General features: G+C 42.9%; 1 protein-coding gene across 4 annotated transcripts in view; it reads right to left on the reverse strand.

Moving 5' to 3' along the window:
• Positions 1 to 25,682, reverse strand: part of MCTP2 (multiple C2 and transmembrane domain containing 2) — a 268,191-nt gene that overhangs the window by 121,470 nt on the left and 121,039 nt on the right. For all 4 annotated transcript variants that reach the window (XM_068275141.1, XM_068275139.1, XM_068275142.1 and 1 more), the window contains exons 5-8: positions 11,073 to 11,215; positions 10,915 to 10,991; positions 8,134 to 8,245; positions 3,474 to 3,512 (exon numbers count right to left, since the gene is read on the reverse strand). In XM_068275141.1, coding sequence (XP_068131242.1) covers positions 3,474 to 3,512; positions 8,134 to 8,245; positions 10,915 to 10,991; positions 11,073 to 11,215 — 371 coding nt within the window. The remainder of the gene's footprint in view (positions 1 to 3,473; positions 3,513 to 8,133; positions 8,246 to 10,914; positions 10,992 to 11,072; positions 11,216 to 25,682) is intronic.

Genomic DNA, 25,682 nt, shown 5'->3' on the forward strand with positions numbered 1-25,682 from the left:
ACATGTTCACTTGCCTCATTACTTAGTCAGCACACCCTAGCACCCCTTGCATAATTTTAATGGAACACTGAGATGTCACATGGAGCCTTGGGAACACACTGACCTGTCAGTGCGGTGCAGACTTTTTATCTGGGTTATTAACAACTTTCTGCAGTCAAAAGACAAGTAATGGTACAGCAAAGCAGACTTAGCTAATTTGGACTCCAGAGAGCTTGTCGCACAAACACTGTCTGGCTTCCAAACCTAGACGGATAGTTACTCAGAGGGTCACACTTCTCCTGTGAGTTTCTGCTGAATACCATTAACAGCGCTGAGCTTCAATGGCTCAAATGGATGAAAACAAACCTGCCAGCAACTGAAATAAAAAACGCTGCCTGCTAACTGATCAGCTAATAAACCCACGGAAACCCTTAAAGGAAGGAGTGTGACATTAACCTCAAAGATCAGCATTTGATTGCTAGGTAATTTTCAGAAGCGTACAGTAAAACATTGTACATTGTTAACAGCCATCAGTTATAGCAGGAAGTTTTGAATTTGGATAATACTAATTGCTAACTTTAAAGGACACCTGGAATGAGAGGGATATTGGGGGATGCACTTTTTATGGAAGCAGAAATTTGGGCACCTGCGACTAATGCATGATTTTGGCACCCCATAGGTGTAAATGCAAATATTGGCTATTGGGCGTATAAAGCAGAAATTTGGGTGCCTAATAAAAAGCGGGCTCTGGGCCAGTCGAACTGACATTTTTCATTTTTTAAAATTTAGGACGTTCTTCTTTCATTTTTTTTTGTCCTTTGTATTAAAATTTTTTTTGTTTTTAAATGTATTGTGTTGAAAATTATAGAGATAGGAAGTGGGATTTTAGGGTTTGGCTTCAGGAAGAACGGTTTAGGGTTAGGTGTCAGAAAGGGGGGTTTTAGGGTAAGGAATCAGGAAGGAAAGTTTTAGGGTTAGGTATCAGGAAGGGAGGTTTTAGGGTTAGGTGTCAGAAGGGGGGGGGGTTATGGTTAGGCTTCAGGAAGGGTGGTTATAGGGTTAGGTTTCAAGAAGGGGGGGAGGGGGTTCTGTGTGACAGTAGTTTAGGTTTAGTTGTAGTAAAATATCGACAACATTTACCAATGTTTTACTATCATTATTGCTATAGTAAATATTTTTTTGTTTTCATTTGGCGCCCAATACACAATGGTATTTATCGTTTACACTTTTATCTGCTTCGCCTGGCGCCCACTTATTTATCGTTTAGCGTTAAATCGGTTTCACACGGCGCCCATTTTTCTTCACTCCCCTATTTCATGCACGCGTTTTTATTTAATCAATACCAGTTTGCTTGGCCTTCCTGCTAAACCCGGCCTGTAAAACTTTAAACCTCAGACCCTGAAAAAACATGCAGATCAGATGTTTTCTGACTGAAGTCCAACTGAAAGGGCTACTGTAGGGGGCTGGGGGGGAGGAGGGTCAAGGAGTGTAACTTACCTGGTGCTTCTAACAGTCCCTTACAGACGTCCTGTGCCCACGCAGCCGATGCTCCGGTCTGAACCTCCAGTTCACTTCTGGAATTTTCGACTTTAAAGTCGGAAAACCACCGTGTCTGTGTGGCCGGGTCCTCGCTCCCACTGACGTCACTAGGAGCGTACTGCGCAGAAAAATTCCATAAGTAAACCGGAGGCGGGGCTGGAGCATCGGTGAGTGGCTGCGCGGGCACAGGATGTCTGCGGGGGACCATTAGAAGCCCCAGGTAAGTTCAACTCTTTTTCACCCTACTCCCCTATGGTACTCCTTTAACCTCCTTAGCGGTAACCCCGTGCTACACACGGGGTAGCCGCCGCAGAGGATCACATGGCCCCAGGACTTAAAAAAACAAAGAAACTGGTGCAATACGCTTTAGCTAGCGGTTCGCTAGCTAAGAGTATGCACAAAGTTGCTCCGGTCCCCCGCGATCGCCCGCAGTTACTTCCGGGATACGTACCCCCAGCGTTCCCAAGCAGGCGCAGCCGCCCAATCGGCTCCAGGCATCGCGATGGCGGCGATCGGGATTGCGGCTGACGTCATGACGTTGATGACGTCATGACGTCAGCTCCGATCGTCGCCATAGCAATGCCGGAAGCCGATCGGGAAACTGTGCTCTTCGTGGGTTCGTGGCGAGGTATGTATAGCCGGCGGCGATCGGCGGGCATGGGGGGGACCAGAGCAACCTAAAGCATACGCTTAGCTAGTGAAATGCTAGCTAAAGCGGCAAAAAAAACCTCCTGGCGGACGCAGAGTCAGAAACTGCGTACCGCCAAGGGGGTTAAAGAGGACCTCCATACAAAAAATAAAAATCCGTCAGCGCTGCTGTAATAAAAAGTTATATTTACCTCCGGAGTCTTGTCCCACTAAGCCACCCCGAAGATCCCGCATCACTACACTTCTGCCGCTTGGGACCGCCTCCCCCTCTCCTCCCGAGAAAAATTGCCCGCTAATTTAATGCAGTAAATAGCTTGGCGTTTTTTTGGAAGGAGAGAGGGGAGGTGAGGCCAAGCAGCGGAAGTGTAGTGATGCGGGCTCTTCGGGGCGGCTTCGTGGGTCAAGACTCCGGAGGTAAACATAACTTTTCATTACAGCAGCGCTGACGGATTATTTTTTTTTTGTATGGAGGTCCTCTTTAATCTGAATGCACTTCAGTTCCAAGCTGCATGTTTGTTTGAGCCAGTGTGTGATCCATATATTACTGCAGCCTAAGAGATCAGCAGGACTGCCAGGCAACTGGTATGGTTTAAAAAGAAATTAATATGGCAGCCTCCCTATCCCTCTCAGTTCAGGAGTCCTTTAAAATTTAAGAGTAAGCCTACGGCTAATAGGCCTTCTTCAGACTTTAATCACGTAGATTTATAGAGTCTACAAGAATAAAAACCTTAAAGTGAATCTTAACCGAACTAAATAAAAAGATTCACTTACCTGGGGCTTATACCAGCCCCCCGCAGCCGTCCTGTGCCCGAGCCGGTCCTCAACAATCCTCCGTTACCCCAGCTTAGTTTCGAGGTCTACTGCGCCTGCGTGGCCCTGGCCACAAGCAACCTCATAACCTGTTGACGTCGGTGAGCGCATCCTGCACGGGTGCAATGAGAGAAAACGTCGTACTGTGCCTGCGCAGGGTGCTCTTGACGACGTGAACGCACACGAGGATGCGTGCGGCCAGGGCTGTGCAGGGGCAGTGGACCGACTGATCAGTCAGCAGAATCAAAACTAAGCCACAGCGGGGGGACAGAGGACCGGCGCAGGCACAGGACGGCTGCGGGGGGGGCTGGTAGAAGCCCCAAGTAAGTGAAACTCTTTATTTAGTTCGGTTAAGGTTCACGTTAAGAAAGCCCATTGGCCGAAAGATTACACAGCATGAGTAACATCTGAAAAACAGGCACAATCCCACTTCATATGGAAGGAAATGTATTAATAAATGGTGTTTGCAAAAACTGTGAGGAATGTACGCAACTTACCTTTGATGTACCAAGTCGTCTTCGTGATGACCATCTCTGCTATAAGAGAGAAAGGGGAAATTTAATAAGGGTAAACGGTCACACCGAAGTAAGTATTACAGTATGTTAGCAAAAAGACACACACACACACACACACACACACACACACACACACACACACACACACACACACACACACACACACACACACACACACACACACACACACACACAACTAATACAGATGCATTGTACTTTGATTCAGGAATCCCAGCTTTGGATAGAACTCTAACATAACATTGTTTCTCAAACTATACACTCTGTTATCACATGACTATATCTCAAGAATCCCCTGACAAGCATGCAGTATGTAACTACTAGCAGCCTATCCTTTCTTTTGTAAATTTTTTCCAAACGGCTCTTTGCATTTTAAGGGGGCATTCCCAAGCCCCTGAGACTGCATAATGCAGGGTCACAACGCTTTGAGTCCCCAGGAAGAAAAGCGCTATAAAAATATTATTGTTGTTGTTACCATGAGGGGCCAAATCACTAGTTTAGTCAATAAAGCGCCTCATAAGTCACTAAAGCCATTATTTGGATTGCGTGTATACGATCTTTCTACGTTTACATAAATTTCATTCAGGTTCACCATTTTTTTCCACTCCTTGATAACATATTAAGAGATACATCGGACTCCCTTTACTAAACTGACTTTACACAGCCTTAGGAAAATTATACTGTAAGCCCCTTTTAGGTGTCATTTAGCTGTTCATTTCAGCTGACCAGCCTCTGTGCTGAAGAGCTTTCATTACCAGAACGAGAGTTTGTGTGACCAAAAATGCAATTGGTTGCTATTAGTGTTGGGCGAACATCTAGATGTTCGGGTTCGGGCCGAACATAGCCGCGATGTTCGGGTGTTCGAGCCGAACTCCGAACATAATGGAAGTCAATGGGGACCCGAACTTTCGTGTTTTTTAAAGCCTCCTTACATGCTACATACCCCAAATTTACAGGCTATGTGCACCTTGGGAGTGGGTACAAGAGGAAAAATTTTTTAGCAAAAAGAGCTTATAGTTTTTGAGAAATTCAATTTTAAAGTTTCAAAGGGAAAACTGTCTTTTAAATGCGGGAAATGTCTGTTTTCTTTGCACAGGTAACATGCTTTTTGTCAGCATGCAGTCATAAATGTAATAAATATGAGAGGTTCCAGGAAAAGGGACCGGTAACGCTAACCCAGCAGCAGCACACGTGATGGAAGAGGAGGAGGGCGGCGCAGGAGGAGAAGGCCACGCTTTGAGACACAACAACCCAGGCCTTGCATGAGGACAAGAAGCGTGCGGATAGCAATTTGCTTTTTGTTGGCATGCAGTCATAAATGTAATACAGATGAGAGGTTCCAGGAAAAGGGACCGGTAACGCTAACCCAGCAGCAGCACACGTGATGGAACAGGAGGAGGGCGGCGCAGGAGGAGAAGGCCACGCTTTGAGACACAACAACCCAGGCCTTGCATGCGGACAAGAAGCGTGCGGATAGCAATTTGCTTTTTGTCGGCATGCAGTCATAAATGTAATACAGATGAGAGGTTCCAGGAAAAGGGACCGGTAATGCTAACCCAGCAGCAGCACATGTGATGGAACAGAAGGAGGGCGGCGCAGGAGGAGAAGGCCACGCTTTGAGACACAACAACCCAGGCCTTGCATGCAGACAAGAAGCGTGCGGATAGCAATTTGCTTTTTGTCGGCATGCAGTCATAAATGTAATACAGATGAGAGGTTCCAGGAAAAGGGACCGGTAACGCTAACCCAGCAGCAGCACACGTGATGGAACAGGAGGAGGGCGGCGCAGGAGGAGAAGGCCACGCTTTGAGACACAACAACCCAGGCCTTGCATGAGGACAAGAAGCGTGCGGATAGCAATTTGCTTTTTGTTGGCATGCAGTCATAAATGTAATACAGATGAGAGGTTCCAGGAAAAGGGACCGGTAACGCTAACCCAGTTCTTTTGGATTTGTGGGGGTTAATTTCCTGGACAACATCAGGGGAAACACCTCTTCCCTTGCCCCTCCCTCTTTCACAGGATTTCTTCTTCATTTCACTTATCCTTAAAGTACACGCTGACTGGCAGCAGTACAGTGGCAGTACAGAAATGCTATACAGTGGCGGGTGAGCGGTGTACTACTATTCCCAGCAGCGACACAGAGCACAATGCTATACAGTGGTGGGTGAGCGGTGTACTACTGTTCCCAGCAGTGACACAATGACTGGGGGGACCCTGGCTAGCCTGGCTGGAGAGAGAACTACCCTGCCTGCCTACCCAAAGCTAAACCCACAGACAAATGGCGGAGAAATGACGTGGATCGGGTATTTATTTACCCGAACCACGTGACCCGTTCGGCCAATCAGAGCGCGTTCGGGTCCGAACCACGTGACCCGTTTGGCCAATCACAGCGCTAGCCGAACGTTCGGGGAACGTTCGGCCATGCGCTCTTAGTTCGGCCATATGGCCGAACAGTTTGGCTGAACACCATCAGGTGTTCGGCCGAACTCGAACATCACCCGAACAGGGTGATGTTCTGCAGAACCCAAACAGTGGCGAACACTGTTCGCCCAACACTAGTTGCTATGCATTGTTTTTGGCCAAGCACTGAAAACCATGGCAACCAAGCTGGCAGTGGCTCATAGAACTATGTACTGTACATCGGCACACTGCTAGCCTCGATGTTTGGTGGCAACAACAGCAGTACTTCAGAGAAGCACATTTTTTAAAGCTAAATTCAGGCATAACTTAACTGTTTTTTTTTTGTTGCATGATGGAACATTACATTTTAAATTAGGCATACATTACAAGGCTTGTAAAAAAACAAACAAAATAAATGTAGTTTTTGCAAGATAAATAATAAAAAAAACAAGGATAAGCCGTTATAGGAATTTGTGGACAGTTTTGCAGTGACCTTTAGCTGCTGTGCCCTGTTAATCTCACAGGCATCAAGTCTGTCACTCTCTAGCAGGAAAGCATGACTTGACGGACCACCATCACAAAAAATTGTAAAATCTATACACTTACTAAAAGTATATTTCTTCCAGATTAAAATGTACTGTGCATTAATTTTCCTCTATGTTCCTGTCCCTTACAGTAGGCAGTAAAAAATTGACAGATCTCACAGGTTTTGGAGTAGTCAATCTCCTCATACGTGAATCTCAGGGTTTTTTATTTTAAATTTCAAAAACACTAACTGAATAACAGTTGCTCAGGCCAACTACTAAAATAGTGTGCCAATGAGTAGGCAATCTGGCCAACATCTCCGCATAGATCTTTTCCACGGAATGCTTTTGTAAAGAACAACGGAGATACTAAGGCTCCCCCATGAGGAGACAGTCCAAAACCTGAATTTTACTGCCTACTGTAAGCTTCACCAACGCAAGAGAAATGTATTGTATAGTACATTTTATTACGGAGAAATGTACTTTTTATGTGTATATGTATTTTAAATTTTACAATTTTTCCCGATAGCGGCCCTTTAAGACTGACTGGAGGTGGTGGGTCGGAAAGTCACTCAACTGGCTGTTTGCTGCAGAGGCCATGAGGATTAGTGAACTCATGCAGCAATTATTTCCCTTGGGCTGACACTTGTCTGTGTGGTAAACCTTAGGTTTACTACCATTTGCATTTCAGCAGTTTTTCGTGCATTTGTGTTTATGTGCATTTTTCATGTGTTTCCAATTTGTGTTTTTCATGAAGACTGCATGTGGTTTGTCTGCATGTGGTTCGCATGTGTTTTTCGATTTCCCCATAGTAGAATGTGAGAAACAACTTGGGGTGCAATTTTAACATAAGGTCACATTACAAATTGCGTGTCCATTATGTGGATAACGCATGCAATTCTAATAAGAGCGCCCAAGTTGTTTTTTTTTTTTTTTTGCATAGTTACTTTACAGAGGAACTGTAGTGAAAATAATGTAATGTAATATTTTACAATATTCACTAATGAATGCACTCAGTGTTTGCTCATTGTTACATCTTTACTCTTGTCAGGTGACTGTTCCGGAATGTTTGTTTACTGGGAGTTTCATGCACAAAGGGAGATACTGCTTGATTGGCAGTAGGGAACAGATGTTAATTCCCACAGTGCAACCAGCTTCACAGAAAGGAAACGGTCAGGGCCTTGGCCCTGACATCACACTGTAGGAGGGGTTACACCACAATATAAGCCATGCAGATGTCCCTGATGATCTTTTTGAGAAAAAGTGAAGCTTTCTTGTGGTAAATAGGGGATGACATTCAATCCTGGGTTAAAGTCCTTCTTGAAGATATTTTTCTATAAAATGCATATGAAAAATGTGTCTGAACTTGGGCTATAGGCATCTGCCATGTCTACAAAATCATAGCTGGATGCTGATTAAATTGGAAAGACCACTTTTAATATAACTGAATTATAAAATAGTCTATCAATCAAGTATTGCATTACTGAGTAAAAATAAATGAAAATAAGTAGATACAGAGTTCAGGTTAGAAAAGCCCTCTGTGATATGACTGCTTAGGAATCTGTGAGCAGGGACAGTTTGCTTGGCTGATTCCAGGTTTGGTCTGATCAATAGGGAAAGTGATGCAAGGCATTTAGAAGATATTATCCAGGAGGCAGCGCTTTTTGTAGCAAAGCACTGCCCATATGAATACACTTACAATATTTTTTGAATCTCTCATCCTGATAGACAGATTGACATCCAGCACAATCACCCCCATGTCTGCCTCCAGGCTATTGGGGTCCGCCAACCGAAACACTTTCTCAGCAGTCCTGCAAGAAATAAATAAAAAGAAGCACACAATCACTAAATATCTGTATTTCTTCTCCTGGATTGTGGTGAATAATCTGAACAGTGAGTGGTTTCTGCCTCAGTTACACTGGCGTATTAGAATATTTCACGCTTCTTTGCACAAAAAACAACTTTAACATTATTCTGACATACTGCAGTCCAGTAAATTGTATTGACAATCATAATGAAATCCCAATAGTGTATCATTATTCAGGTCCAAGACTGCATGCAAACCACCTGCCGTATGTCAGCCAAGTTACGCTCAGCACTTGTATGGAAGCTTAAAATGTATTTGTTAAAATGCATTTCTTTGCAGACTCGTCAAAACATTCCACAAAGATATAAAATGTAATGCTGACAGAATAGGTGTGATCTAGCAACTTGCCAATCAAAAATACTAGTGGCTGTAAAATAGGCAGCCCTTTCTCAGTCATGATTAGGTACAACTCTGCCACACGAGCCTGGACATTAAAATGGATAATACATACTATGTTTTTAGTGTTCTTTACATTGGCTGAAAGGTTATTGTAAATGTAGCCAGCATCTGATCACCAAAACATAATATGATGTCATCACTTGAATCCCAAAAGACCTTTCATGACACACAACACAACGCTCAAAACTAGTAACTTATATTATTTAAGAACACTGTGTAGGTTAGGTTATCCATCATGAACGCAGCAGCCAGACTCATCTACTCCTCCCACCGCTCTGTCTCCACAACTCCCCTACGCAAATCCCTTCATTGGCTTCCAATTCACTTCAGAATCAACTTCAAGATCCTATGTTTGGCATACAAATCCTTACACAAGTCCTGCCCAACCTACATCTCTGACCTGGTCAGCAGATATACACCTGGCCGCCCACTTCGCTCCTCCAACGACTTCCTCTTAACCACCCCACGCATCTCGCACTCCCATGCCAGACTGCAGGACTTCACTAGAGCTGCCCCTATCCTGTGGAACTCTCTCCCGCTGCCCATCAGGCTCGCTTCCACCTTCAACACCTTCAAAAAAGCACTCAAAACTCACTTCTTCAAGGAGGCCTACATCAACTCGACATTACCCTAATCCTTTCTGCCAATAACTTCTTGATGCACCCCCTCCTTTTGTGTCACCAGCCCCTCCCTCTAGATTGTAAGCCTTTGGCAGGGCCCTCTTCCCTTGTGTATCATACTTGACTGTGTGCACTTTACCCAGAATTTGGAACTGGTAATTTTTACCACTACCATTCTAGTTTATGATCTGGCATTGTACTATTATCTGCATTGTGTGGTGTATCTTATTGCTATTACCTGTATTGTTGTATCTATGGTCCGTTACCTGTATTGTTCTGTCAACCCTGTTATCATTGTCTGTAAGCCTATTTATTGTACAGCGCTGCGTAATATGTTGGCGCTATATAAATCTAATAAATAATAATAATAATAATAATATGTGACCTTTGAACCGCCATTTGAAATAGCATAAAAACTCACAAGAACTTAGCTCTCCGCATTTACCATAAGGCACTATAGGCATGTGCCTACATGCGCCTGCTTGTGAAAAGGCGGCTCACTCTCCTCCCCTAGTGCCTCCCTCCCTCCTTCCTTAAAGGGAAGGTTCAGGGTGGCTCTTAAAAAAATAAAAATGCCCATCCACTTACCTGGGGCTTCCTGCAGCCGTGGGCAGCCAGGACGTGCCCTCGGCGCCGCTCCGCAGGCTCCCGGTTGCCTCCGGTGGCCGACCCGACCTGGCCAGGCCGGCTGCCAGGTCGGGCTCTTCTGCGTTTCAAAATGCGCCTCACGGGGGCGCGCTGACGTCATCGGACGTCCTCCAGGCTGTACTGCACAGGCGCAGAACTACTGCGCCTGCGCAGTACAGCCCGGAGGACGTCCGATGACGTCAGCGCGCCCCCGTGAGGCGCATTTTGAAACGCAGAAGAGCCCGACCTGGCAGCCGGCCTGGCCAGGTCGGGTCGGCCACCGGAGGAGACCGGGAGCCTGCGGAGCGGCGCCGAGGGCACGTCCTGGCTGCCCACGGCTGGAGGAAGCCCCAGGTAAGTGGATGGGCATTTTTATTTTTTCAAGAGCCACCCTGAACCTTCCCTTTAAGCAGAGTCCTGAGCAGAGCGTAAATGAGAGATTACTCACCCGGCTCTCTGCATTCCACTGATGAGATCTCCCTTCAGCTACCTAAAATTGAGGATGCCTCTGGCTACCTAATGCTATGGGACATCTGTAGGTACCTACGACGAGGCAAGAGAAGTGAGGGAGACATGACAGCTGGGAAAGCCAGCACACTTGCGGTGCAGTTTGGTGGGGGTTTGTAGATTCATGGAGGGCAAAGTCTAGGGTGCCAGGACATCTGTGCCTATAGGCTCATGTGATGTAAATCAAGGCCTGGGCACAGGGATCCAACTAGTTGGGTGGTTCTAGTAATCATCCATCTTGCCTGTACTCCCTTATCCAAAACCATCCTGGTATAATAGCATAATCTGTTGATGTCAGTTCAACAGTTAACTACAATTCTGACAAGCTACTGCAGAAAGGAAAGTGAACTGCCAAAACAGCTTCATAATGAATCTGCATATTACACCAGTACAGAAAAAATACAGTTCAATGCCAGGCTGTACACTTTCTTAGTACAATTAAGGCAAATTACTAACGTACTTATTTAGTTCCAGCTGTTGCAGATCCAGAAAGGCAGATCCCATAAAGTCATCAGTTGTGAAATCCCGATCATATACCTATGAAAAGAACACCAACATTTAGATTGTATTTAAATCCAAAACACTGATTAAAGTATTGATTGATTAAAATGTATTCACCTTGATGTGCAGCTTTTGATCAAGATTCTGGATAGGCAACACAAAGGTTTCATCCCACACTGGATTCAGGTTCTTGTAGATAACTTTACTTTTATATAGAGTCTTCTTGTTCAATTTAAACTTTACATAAGGATCACTGGTACCTGCAGGATGAAGGATAGGATTTAACAATCCACAAAAAGTACATTCTGGCATATTTAAGGACTAAAAGTTTAGTAAAACATTGCAATCGGGGATGGGCAATAAAATGCAACTAATTCCTGTTATTGCCATCACCAAATAGGAGTGCATCTGAATGGAATATGACAGACACAAAAATGATAAAGTAAAACTATCATTGCTGACTTTCTAAAGCACAGGTGTCCATCTCCAGTCCTCACGGGCCACATCCGTACCAGTTCTAAGGATAGATTGAAAAAATGTGTTCTACTTGAACCACACCTTTCCTGATTCAGTCCTATCAAATTATTTTTGCTGTGCCAAAAATGTGTGAGGACCTCTGCCCTTGTGGACTGGAGTTCAATCCCTGTTGTGAAGGATGCTATTTGCCTGGCCATAATGATGATCTTCTGGCTATACGTCTTCCTACACCACAACTCAGAAGTATGCAATATAGTACGCCGACTTTCATGGTCTTTGTTAGATTACATACTTGTTCCACACTAGAGACTCAGAAAATAAAGTTCGAGTCTTCAGTGCTGACGAGTATAGTTCATCTTAGGTTGGGATGGGAACCCTCTATACTTTTATTGCTATTTAGACAGGAATAGTAGTTTTTTGGTGGTCAATCAGTTAGTTTAGGAAAGTAAATAATTTCAGAGGGAGCCCCAATATCAATATATCAAAAAACATTAATTACACAGATACAAATAGTCCCATTATCCCCTTTAAAAACAATCGCTGTGCTGAGATATGAAGCATGGGGCTATCTAAGGAGTGCACTCCTTTTGAATCGTATTACCGGTATTTATTCTTCGGGCCCACAATATATAGCTTCCTGTATCCAGTATATGTCAGGTGACCAGAGAGTCCTAGCGCTTTAGATTATGTTCATAGGCCTCTATATCAGCAATTCACGCTCCTCATTACATGCGGGGTAATTCACCCTCCGCATACCCATCAGCCAATAACCGGTATCTCATCCGGGACTCACGTGACCAAGTTGGTATAATTGCTTTGGCTTCCACGTAGTTGCTCTGTGGCCTTGGGCGGGTACTACCGGTGCTGTATCAGCCAGTGGCCGGGTTCCCTGCGCACCCTGTTCATTGCCGGCATCTGTAGTGGAATGACAGTCCGCAGCGTGCTTCTCTTGGCGTGATCGGGGAGAGAGCAGAGGCCCGGCAGGAACTCAGGTCACGTGACGACAGCTCACGTGACGCGTTTCACCCGCAGCTCGGGTTTCATCAGACGTGACGTCACGGTTTCTTCCCCTCCTCTTATAGCGGAAGTACGGGACTACAAATTTTAAAAACTTTATTGGGACTTGATTTAGAAATCAGACTTCCTCCAGTGGCAGTTCAGAGGAATACTTTCAAGTTCATATCGCTATTGAGTCCGTTAGGTTGCATAGAATTGCACTTATATATCCAATAAGATTCTTTTTTCAAAAGTTCATTGTCGTAATCTCCTCTGCATGGACTTATATTTAGTTTATAGATGCCCATAGCTCGTAGGTGTCTTGAGTCTGAGTTATGTTCTTTCATAAAGTGCATTGCTACAGGGCTCTTTTCATTTTTGCTTATAATATTGTTAACATGTTCCTGTAATCTTTTCTGTAAAACTCTGTGCGTTTTTCCTATGTGTATTTTATCACAGCTACATCTCAGCTGGTATATAACTTTTTCTGTTGAACATGAAATATAATCATTCACAAAATATTCCTCGGTTCTCTCCTGATTAAAGAACTTTTCCCCTTTTTGTATATATGGGCATATGTCACAATTCCCACATTTATTCATACCTTTTTTTAATTTTCGTTTACCCCTATTTTTGCATTTATAGCCAAAGTCACTTGTCACTAACATGTCATTCAGGTTAGTACTTCGCCTGGCTGCCATATGGGGATATTCACCTACAATGTCTTTTAAGATATGGTCTCTACACAAAAGGTGCCAATGATTGTTAAGAATTTTTCGCACCTCATTATAGTGTGTTCCATATGTGGTAACCATGCGAGTACATCCTGTAGGAAAATCTTTTTTCAGTCTTTTCTTATTTCTATTGTCCACAAGTAGATCTTGTCTATGTTTATCAGAGGCTTTTTTATATGCCTCTGTAATTTTCTCTTCCGGGTATCCTCTTGCTTTCAGTCTACAGCTCAAATCAAGTGCCTCTCTCTCAAAATCCTTTTTATTCGTACAGTTTCTGCGTATCCGCATGAATTGGCCGGTAGGTACCGCCCACTTTTGTGAGGGCAGATGAGAGCTGCTGGCTGAGAGAAGGGTATTTCCTGCCGTTTCTTTGCGATATGTTTTAGTGCATAGTTTGTTGTTATCCTTGTAGATCATGAGATCCAGAAAGGAAATTTCTTTTTGATCATAGGTGTATGTCAGATAGATGTTACTCGTATTGTTGTTGAGGGCTTCTATAAAACCACAGAGTTCGGGTACAGTGCCCCGCCATAGGACCAGGATATCATCCACGTATCTGAGCCAGAGCGCGACGTGTTCACGATAGCCTGCCATATGCCTTACCACAGTCTCCTCCCAGTATCCAAGGTGGAGACAGGCATAGGCTGGGGAACAGGCCGCACCCATAGTGACTCCCCGTTTCTGACGATATATTGCACCCTTGAATTCAAAAAAATTGTTATTTATAATTAATTTCATCATATCTACGACAAAGTCGCATTGATCACTTTTACCGTATTTTCGTTCGAGGTAAAAATGAATGGCCTCCAAGCCTTTTTGATTGGGGATTGATGTGAAGAGAGACTCCACATCTAGTCCAACTAGGAGCCATTGCTCCTCTGTCTGTACATTCTCCAGGACTGCCAGAACGTTTTTGGTATCCATCACAAATGAGGGAAGGCTCTGCACCAGGTCTTTGACCTTTAAATCCACATATTATGAAATTTTCTCCAAAGGGCCATTATTGCCCGATACTATCGGGCGACCCGGGGGGGGGGGGGGAATAGTAAATTTTTATGAGTTTTAGGGAGAATATAGAAGGTGGGAATCGTGTATTTATTAAGCAAAAGGAACTTCATTTCATTTTCTGTCAGGACACCATCCAGGTATCCCCACATAAGTTTGTTGTTTATTTTCTCCACTAATTCTTTGAAGGGATCGTCAATTATCCTTTCATATGTAGTTTTATCACTTAGTAAGCGTCTTATCTCTTTTTCATATAGTTCCTTTTTCATAACAACCACGTTCCCACCCTTATCACTTCTTTTAATTTCAATTCTCGGGTTATTTTTCAATTCTTTTAGCGCTTCTCTTTCATTTTTAGTTAGATTATCTTGGCCCCTTTTATTCCAATCTACCTTTTTTAAATCTTCAGATACAAGGTCCAGAAACATAGCTGTGTATTTATTACTATTCAATGACTGCATATATGTGGATTTAGGTCGCAGGCCGGTGTGCATAGCCGTTTGTTCCTCCAGATCATTAACTTCATCAAACAAGACGTCCAGATCGATGTCGTCCACATCAGTGGGCTGACTCGATTGGTCGTCTTCTTCTACTGTGCCAGCAGTCTTGGATATGTACATTCTTCTAAGGAGAGCCCTCCTTAGGAATAGTTGAACATCTTTATAGCACTCAAATTCACATCCCCCTTGCTTGGGGCAAAAACTCAAACCTCGTCTTAAAATAGATAATTGATCACTACTAATATTTTCTTCCGTTAGATTAATAACATCCAATTTATTCAGATCCGTTTCTAGTCCACTGGCGGGGCACCCACCTTCACCTTCATAGCTCTTGTTTCTACGCCTTTTCCTCTGTCCTCGTTTGCCTCTTTTACGTTTTCTCTGTCTAAAAAAAGTTTGATTTTTATTATTACCTCGTCTAAAGCGATTCTTGCCTCTATTTCTATTAGTTTTTTCTTTTAATATTCCTTTACGTTGTCTGTCTGTTCCTGAGGATTCACCACCTGACTCCTCAGTTGTATCACCCCAGCCGACTCGACTGCCACCACCGCGTCTGCTGATACAACTGAGGAGTCAGGTGGTGAATCCTCAGGAACAGACAGTAGACAACGTAAAGGAATATTAAAAGAAAAAACGAACAGAAATAGAAATAGAGGCAAGAATCGCTTTAGACGAGGTAATAATAAAAATCAAAATGATGATACTTTTTTTAGACAGAGAAAACGTAAGAGGCAAACGAGGACAGAGGAAAAGGCGTAGAAACAAGAGCTATGAAGGTGAAGGTGGGTGCCCCGCCAGTGGACTAGGAACGGATCTGAATAAATTGGATGTTATTAATCTAACAGAAGAAAATATTAGTAGTGATCAATTATCTGTTTTAAGACGAGGTTTGAGTTTTTGCCCCAAGCAAGGGGGATGTGAATTTGAGTGCTATAAAGATGTTCAACTATTCCTAAGGAGGGCTCTCCTTAGAAGAATGTACATATCCAAGACTGCTGGCACAGTAGAAGAAGACGACCAATCGAGTCAGCCCACTGATGTGGATGACATCGATCTGGACGTCTTGTTTGATGAAGTTAATGATATGGAGGAACAAACGGCTATGCACACCGGCCTGCGACCTAAATCCACATATATGCCGTCATTGAATAGTAATAAATACACAGCTATGTTTCTGGACCTTGTATCTGAAGATTTAAAAAAGGTAGATTGGAATAAAAGGGGCCAAGATAATCTAACTAAAAATGAAAGAGAAGCGCTAAAAGAATTGAAAAATAACCCGAGAATTGAAATTAAAAGAAGTGATAAGGGTGGGAACGTGGTTGTTATGAAAAAGGAACTATATGAAAAAGAGATAAGACGCTTACTAAGTGATAAAACTACATATGAAAGGATAATTGACGATCCCTTCAAAGAATTGGTGGAGAAAATAAACAATAAACTTATGTGGGGATACCTGGATGGTGTCCTGACAGAAAATGAAATGAAGTTCCTTTTGCTTAATAAATACACGATTCCCACCTTCTATATTCTCCCTAAAACTCATAAAAATTTACTATCCCCCCCGGGTCACCCGATAGTATCGGGCAATAATGGCCCTTTGGAGAAAATTTCACAATATGTGGATTTAAAGGTCAAAGACCTGGTGCAGAGCCTTCCCTCATTTGTGATGGATACCAAAAACGTTCTGGCAGTCCTGGAGAATGTACAGACAGAGGAGCAATGGCTCCTAGTTGGACTAGATGTGGAGTCTCTCTTCACATCAATCCCCAATCAAAAAGGCTTGGAGGCCATTAATTTTTACCTCAAACGGAAATACGGTAAAAGTGATCAATGCGGCTTTGTCGTAGATATGATGAAATTAATTATAAATAACAATTTTTTTGGAATTCAAGGGTGCAATATATCGTCAGAAACGGGGAGTCACTATGGGCGCGGCCTGTTCCCCAGCCTATGCCTGTCTCCACCTTGGATACTGGGAGGAGACTGTGGTAAGGCATATGGCAGGCTATCGTGAACACGTCGCGCTCTGGCTCAGATACGTGGATGATATCCTGGTCCTATGGCGGGGCACTGTACCCGAACTCTGTGGTTTTATAGAAGCCCTCAACAAAAATACGAGTAACATCTATCTGACATACACCTATGATCAAAAAGAAATTTCCTTTCTGGATCTCATGATCTACAAGGATAACAACAAACTATGCACTAAAACATATCGCAAAGAAACGGCAGGAAATACCCTTCTCTCAGCCAGCAGCTCTCATCTGCCCTCACAAAAGTGGGCGGTACCTACCGGCCAATTCATGCGGATACGCAGAAACTGTACGAATAAAAAGGATTTTGAGAGAGAGGCACTTGATTTGAGCTGTAGACTGAAAGCAAGAGGATACCCGGAAGAGAAAATTACAGAGGCATATAAAAAAGCCTCTGATAAACATAGACAAGATCTACTTGTGGACAATAGAAATAAGAAAAGACTGAAAAAAGACTTTCCTACAGGATGTACTCGCATGGTTACCACATATGGAACACACTATAATGAGGTGCGAAAAATTCTTAACAATCATTGGCACCTTTTGTGTAGAGACCATATCTTAAAAGACATTGTAGGTGAATATCCCCATATGGCAGCCAGGCGAAGTACTAACCTGAATGACATGTTAGTGACAAGTGACTTTGGCTATAAATGCAAAAATAGGGGTAAACGAAAATTAAAAAAAGGTATGAATAAATGTGGAAATTGTGACATATGCCCATATATACAAAAAGGGGAAAAGTTCTTTAATCAGGAGAGAACCGAGGAATTTTTTGTGAATGATTACATTTCATGTTCAACAGAAAAAGTTATATACCAGCTGAGATGTAGCTGTGATAAAATATACATAGGAAAAACGCACAGAGTTTTACGGAAAAGATTACAGGAACATGTTAACAATATTATAAGCAAAAATGAAAAGAGCCCTGTAGCAATGCACTTTATGAAAGAACATAACTCAGACCCAAGACACCTACGAGCTATGGGCATCTATAAACTAAATATAAGTCCATGCAGAGGAGATTACGACAATGAACTTTTGAAAAAAGAATCTTATTGGATATATAAGTGCAATTCTATGCAACCTAACGGACTCAATAGCGATATGAACTTGAAAGTATTCCTCTGAACTGCCACTGGAGGGAGTCTGATTTCTAAATCAAGTCCCAATAAAGTTTTTAAAATTTGTAGTCACGTACTTCCGCTATAAAAGAGGAGGGGAAGAAACCGTGACGTCACGTCTGATGAAACCCGAGCTGCGGGTGAAACGCGTCACGTGAGCTGTCGTCACGTGACCCGAGTTCCTGCCGGGCCTCCGCTCTCTCCCCGATCACGCCAAGAGAAGCACGCTGCGGACTGTCATTCCACTACAGATGCCGGCAATGAACAGGGCGCGCAGGGAACCCGGCTACTGGCTGATACAGCACCGGTAGTACCCGCCCAAGGCCACTGAGCAACTACGTGGAAGCCAAAGCAATTATACCAACTTGGTCACGTGAGTCCCGGATGAGATACCAGTTATTGGCTGATTGGGTATGCGGAGGGTGAATTACCCCGCATGTAAGAAGGAGCGTGAATTGCTGATATAGAGGCCTATGAACATAATCTAAAGCGCTAGGACTCTCTGGTCACCTGACATATACTGGATACAGGAAGGTATATATTGTGGGCCCGAAGAATAAATACCGGTAATAAGATTCAAAAGGAGTGCACTCCTTAGATAGCCCCATGCTTCATATCTCAGCACAGCGATTGTTTTTAAAGGGGATATTGGGACTATTTGTATCTGTGTAATTAATGTTTTTTGATATATTGATATTGGGGCTCCCTATGAAATTATTTAGATGTATTTAGATTATTAATGGGTGAGACCTTATGAAATGTAAGTAGGTCGATATCCCACTGACTATTTTTCTAGTTTAGGCAAGTGTGGATTAAATTAAAAAAAAAAAATAATTTACAGGCATTTTCTGAATACAGTGAATTCACTCCTTTTAGCTCGTTTTTATAATTGCAGTTGTCAGCGGAGTGAATCCCAAGAATAATTGTACAATCAGCAAACTAAGAGATAAAACAGAATGTACTTCACTTAGTTTATTCAGGCCGGGATCACCCAGAACTGGCTTCAGTCCCTCAGTGCACATTTTCCAGAGGGCCGAACAACAATCTTTAGGATACATTTATTAAAAAGAGAGAAAGGAAACAGTGGGAAAGTCTCTAATAAAAAAAGAGAGCTTTAATTAAATGAGATTGCTACTCTGGGATCAGGGCTTCATGCCTGTCAGCTTACACTCAAAATAAACATCTCAAAAGTAGGCCTCTATGGTGTCACTTTCTCACAGGCAATGCATGCTGGGTAATCCCTAGGCATCTTGACAGCTACATAATGTTCACACTGCTTGACGGGTGAATGGCGGCACTTGTGTGAAAGAAAATATTAATGTCTGGAATTAATAGAAGAAGGGGCAAGGATTTACAAAGCCAGGATGAGGAAATGTGTCAGGTTAGCACAGTGTTAATTGTTGGAGAGAATAATTGAGGAGGAACACACAGAGCTGCTGCGTCGCACCATATTGTCTTACTGTCAGCCACAGTAACATCTCAACTAGCTGCTTATGTGGGGCCGCTCTACAGCGAAGGAGCACACAGCCTGTTCACAGATCAGACTGGTGACAACGCGTCACCCGAGTGTCAGCAGAGCAGACAACATGAGAAAGACACCAGGCAGACCCACGTGCTTCAATATTAGCAATGTCACTCAAAATATTTAAGCAACGTTGTATACAAGGTGGAAATAAGCTGCGTGCATACAGTGAAATGGCGATAGATCAAATATTCCACCAAAGGTGTTTTTTTTCTCCAAAGCTGATGTTTTGGTATTGGATGATCTCAGTGACTTACTGCAGAATGCTTTTATTCTCTTTTGGAGAATAGGAAAATATTCTTTATTTCCGGAGTTATGGTAAGTCATGTTCTGTTAGGGGATAGTTAGTGTGGCTGGATAGTGTACTGGTTAAAGTGGACCAAAATTAAAAATACAAGATTTCAGAAATAAAATCTATTTTCTAAATTATAATGATAAATAGCAGCCGTTTTTCAGCTGCATAATGACAAATATGAAATATTTTACATTTATTGGAGGAACCCCTCCCTTCCTTTCATATTGCCGGGATTTTTCCGGCAGACTGGTGGAGGATATAAAAAAAAAACAAAAAATAAAACACAGGCTGCTACTGATGATGTCACAGGGGAGGTGATCTCAGCTTGTGTGAGATTTCACAGACAACGCCCCTGTGAGAGAGGGTAGCTGATGACAAACACACCCATGATCTAAAACCTCCTACTAAGCTCAGAAGTAATGGCTGCCACCTGTATAACCCTAGTTATGAAAAGAGAAGAGTGAAAAGCATACACTGAAATGTTCATAGGCTTAAAGGAGTTTTTATTTATCTTTTTGTGTGTCAGAGTGGTGCAACGAAATATTTTGAATTAAAAAAAAATGTTTGGTTTGGGTCCGCTTTAAGGGCTCTGCCTTTGACACAGGATAGCTGGGTTTGAATCTCGGCTCTCCCTGTTCAGTAAGTCAGCACTTATTCAGTAGGAGACCTTGGGCAAAACTCCCTAACACTGCTACTGTCTATAGAGTGCACCCTAGTAGCTGCAGCTCAAGCGCTTTGAGTTCACCAGGAGAAAAGCTCAAAAATGTTCTGTGTCTTGTCTTGGTTCTGAACAGTCTGGTTAGGGATAATAATACAGGTTTGTTGATTGAAGTTACGCAAAAAAAAAAAAATCTGGAGACGTTGAATTTCAGGTGATTTGGTAAATGTATTGTGAATGTTACAATCAGGCTGGGTTCACTAGAACGAGGCCACAATGTGGATCACCACAGTGGATCCGATGTACAATGCGTTGTGCCCATCCACTTCTGTTCTAGTCTTTGTTTAAATGGAAAGACTTCCAAGGACCTTCCAACGCTCAGAATGTATGGACAGGTAACTCAAAGATACTCTTGCCAGGGTTTCCTTTTCAGTTTGTATTGAAGACCCCAGAGAATAAGAAAAATTAGGACAGTTGAAAATACTTGGAACAAGGTGATTGACAATAAGGGACTTTAAGGTGCCAGGTATTTGGGTGCTTTGGCTTTGTACAGTTTCCAATAGTCATTTTCTGTTTCATATGAACGTTACTAGATCTCAGGTGCAGTACAGTAATGGGAACTTCTTTAAGTTACACCGATCAGGTAAAGTTCTGTGAGGAAATGGTTTCCCCGATCTGCATGCCATCACCAGAAAAGAATAACCACTGCAAATCAGTCCCAGATTATAATCACTGTATTAGCAGACATGGAAGTATACTAAAAATTAGGAACTGCCAGAAAATAAGAAGAAGACTGTGTGGTTCTTTTCAGGAAGGAGCATTGTAGCAGGGTACATCCACAGGAAAACCACCATACACGCTACCTCTTGATTGCATGCATATATTCACCGGGGAGTCAAAACCAGGACACTCTGACCTCCAAAAATATCGTTCATAACAGACTCCACCTGCATTTAAAATAGCAATGGGCTTATTGCATAATAACAGTACCAGAGTTACAGCAGCACGAGTTCTGGTCCGATTTGCTGCTGAATTTTATTTAAGTATTTATATACCCCTCACAAGTGCTCTAAACCTACAGCTGAACTCTGGTCCCCTACCATTCGTGTCCTTACCTCTCCCTCTAGATTGTAAGCCTTTGGGCAGGGTCCTCCTCCTTTTGTGTCCTACCTGATCTGGCACCTCCATTACTGTGAACCCATGCTATGCATCTGAGTGAACATAACTTGCCTAATCTCCATGCTCCATCCAGTGACTGACTAAGCATTACCTGGTACTCATACTATGGTGTGTGATCTGGTTTTCTTGTATTTCTGTATTGTCATATTGCTGTATGTCACTCCTAAATATTGTCTGTAACCTAAATTAATGTTCAGCGCTGCGTAATATGTTGGCGCTTTATAAATACAATAAATAATAAATAATATAGCGCCTACATATTACGCAGCGCTGTACAGAGTATAAATTGTCTTGTCACTAACTGTCCCTCAGAGGAGTTCACAATCTAATCCATCAGTGACCTCACCAGGTATAAAAGGAATATCAGGGAGCCCAAATAAGACAATTATAATTGGCAACATCCTCTTCTCAGAAAAATACTATTTCCTTCTGTCAGTAAGTATTGCTTCTTTGTCTTACTCTAGTCCGTTTCCTACTTTTAACTATTTGCAGGAAAAGGCAGTGGCTAGGCTAATACTTATTCTTGGGGTAGATCGGTGTAAGAACTGGTAACCCCTTTATTAACCACTACCCTACCCTGGTGATTTTTAAAGTTCAGCTCAGCTCTGATTACTTTGGCAATATATTTATCAATAATTAATTACCACAACTAAATGATCTATATATTGTTTTATTCAGGACAAATTAGGCTTTTTGTGGCTGATAATTATTTTTATTAATGACCTTATTTTCTATGTATTTTAAAAGGAAAATAGGGAAAAAGGTGAAAAAATACACAATTTATCCACTTTCATGCGTTATAGCTTTAATTATTATTATTATTTTAGTACTTATATAGCGCCAACATCTTACACAGCGCTGTACAGAGTATACTGTCTTGTCATTCAACTGTCCCTCAGAGGGACTCACAATCTAATCCCTACTATAGTCTTATGTGTATGTATGTATCGTGTAGTGTATGTATGGTAGTCTAGGGCCAATTTAGAGGGAAGCCAATTAACTTATCTGTATGTTTTTGGGGTGTGGGAGGAAACTGAAGTGCCTGGAGGAAACCCACGCAGACACGGGAAGAACATACAAAATCCTTGCAGATATTGACCTGGCTGGGATTCGAACCACTACGCCACCATTAATGTAAATAGCTTCTATTGTACATTAAACCCACACATTTTATTTGTCCATCTCTCCGGTCTATTTAAACAGTTCATTTGTTTTAATATGTATAAGTAACACATTGCATATACCCTACTCTCTTGTTACATCTGTCTGCTCCGGGAATGTTTGTTTTACACTTGTTTACACATTAATCCTGCCATTGAATTCCCTGGGAGGAGGAGAAGAGGGGTTTGCGGTCATTCCTTTACAACTGTATAACATTGTTATCAGCTCAGAGATAAATAAGCAGTGTTGTCTAGGATTTTGTAGGGAGGAGAGTGCAGAGACTTATTTTCAGGTCATGGGGTAGGGAGAGGTTAATGTGGACTTTCAGATTGCACCGCCACAAGTTCAGAACCAACCGTTACATGTATTAACTTCCACCTCCTACTGGGGAGCGGAGGTGGGCATAGCCCATTGCCTTTGCAATTGGATAAGGGGGTTTACAACTTTTGTTGTTTTTTGCACAGGAATGTGCAGCTGTTTGTTTGATAAATGCAAATGTAATTGCAATTGCAAAACTGGCAATATACCATCAGTTTTAGTATCTACGTTAGGGATGATCACAGATATGCAAATTGTCCCGAGTTGATGCAAATGTATGCAAATTCTTATGCAAATATATGCAGCTTGAAAATGGACCAATCAATGTAAACCTGGGTTTAAACTGATTGGTCCATTTTCAAACTGCATACGTTTGCATAAAACTTTGCATAATTTTGGAACAATTTGCATCTCATTGATCATCCCTTATCTACGTGTTCTGTTTTAGTTACACAATTATAAGATTGAACATCTGCAGTAGGAACAGAATTTTTCAGTTTCTGCAGAAGGTAATTAGTTGCATAGGTTTTTAGGTGAGCTTATTGCCCCTTTTCGCCATCTATGCATAAACACGCCCCCCCCCCCCCCCTCCCCATCTATCCCTCTGTCCCTCTGTCCTTCCCCATGTTTGCACAGTCCCCAGGGGTGCTGAACTTGGAAGTAGGTGTTCCATTGTTGTCCCCAAGTAGGTACATAATAGGATACTATGGTACTCTGATTCATGCTGAACCGCACAGAAACAGGAATCCCATAAAAAAACATAACAACTTTCATCCTGCTTCCCACCTCTAGCCGATATCAACTTCTGCACAAGGTACATGGGAGTGAGTACACCCAACTCCACTAAGAGTGAGACTTCCAGCAGCCTGTTCTGTTTTATAGAAGGGAAAGGGGGGGGAGGGGGGTAAGATAAGCAAGAGGCACTCCACAGAAAGAACTAAAATACAAGTACAATAGCAAAAAAGATCCAAAATGGCAGACCACTGAAGGAGAAACCAACACCATTAAAGGACACCTATTTTCACCCTAGATTTCCCCCCACAATTATGATAATCGTCTTGGGGCGATTAAAATCTAACATGTTTATGTAGTATTCATAGAGGTAGCAGCATCAGGTGGCTGGATAGTGTAATGGTTAAAAGCTCTGCCTCTGACATAGGAGACTTGGGTTCAAATCTCAGCTCTTCCTACTCAGTAAGGGCCTTTTTCCACTAGCCTGCGATTTGCTTCTGACTGCAAATCGCAAGGTACATTCAAATAATGGAAACTGCAGCAGCAATTTCCATTAGTGCGATCCGATTGCGATGCAATTTTGGTCAAAGCGCAATCGTCGTCCTGCCGCGTTTTGTATGCGATTGAGCTGGACTATAATGAGTATAGTAGCTCAATCGCAAGGTGGAAATTGAAACGCGATTGTGATCGAAATCGTAATCGCGATCGCAATCACGATCGCATTTCATAGTGGAAAAGGGCCCTAAGCTGCACCTATTCAGTAAGGAGTTCTTTGGGCTAGACCCCCTAACACTGAGATTGCCTACTGAGTGTGGCTGCCTCGCAAGCGCTTTGAGTCCGACAGGAGAAAAGCGCTATACAAAAAAAGGAATTATCACTACCACCACACAGGAGGGGGAATCCTTCCATACAGTGCAGACGCAAGTCCCGTAGACCACAAGGAGGACTGTCATCACTACAGTTTACCAGCGGATTAGGACCCGGGGCCACTGATGATATGAGTGGGAGTGAGTACTCCCATCCACCGCCGAGAGGATGTGCATCATGGGATTTTTGGCTAGCCCCAGCTGGCGAGGACCCCAGAGGCAACAGAGACAGGGGTGGCCCACAGACAATCTCGGTCTGCCGATACCAAGAGACCAGTACCCAAGCGAAATGGTTTGACTTGCAGGCGCAAAGATATTTGTTTTGTTTTTTGTGCAGGGCTATGGAGTCAGTACAAAAATCATCTGACTGACGCCTGAGTTTATGAAACTACTGACTCCAGGTACCCACAAATGCTCAGACTCCTTGACTCCTCTAATTTTTACCAAGGCTATGGATTTGGTACAAAAATCACTGACTCGGACTCCAGGTACCCAAAATTGCTCCAATTCCTTCACTCAGACTCCACAGCCCTGATGGTGTGGACAGTGTTTTTCATAAAAAGAGTACTTGGACACCAGACATAACCAAAGCATACTTAATTAAGAATGTTTGAAAACCTGGTCAGTGGAGAGGTCACTGAAATTTAGGAACAAGCTGAACATTCCCATGGGGACACTAAAAAAGGTCTCAAAGCTCTCCAACAGGTAGAGAATGGCTTTGTCAACTTTAAAGAGTAACGCTGATATCTATACTTCCCTTGTGCAGGAAAGGTTAAAATATCTACCAGAGGTTGACGGGCAGTTGAGTATCCCTGGGCCCTACAGTAATGCAGGGAATCAAGCAGAAGGTGGATGCAAGGGTTGATCAGGGGTTTAGAGCATAACAAATTACACAGTAAAACAGTTGATTTTTTTTTTTTTTGAGAGGTAAGCATCCCTATGTGCCGATTTTGGACTTACTGCCACAGGTACACCTGCAGTGCAGCTAGAATCACTGATTGTCTTGGGGATGGGGTAAGTGTTTTATCCTGCAGCTAAGTACACTGTCATTATTTGTTGTTTGACAATGCTTGAAGAATACTAAATCTTCTCTGCAGGTTGGCAGCGATAGAGCTATTACTGGT

Source organism: Hyperolius riggenbachi, chromosome 3 (assembly GCF_040937935.1).
Source record: "Hyperolius riggenbachi isolate aHypRig1 chromosome 3, aHypRig1.pri, whole genome shotgun sequence".
Classification (NCBI taxonomy): Eukaryota; Metazoa; Chordata; class Amphibia; order Anura; family Hyperoliidae; genus Hyperolius; species Hyperolius riggenbachi.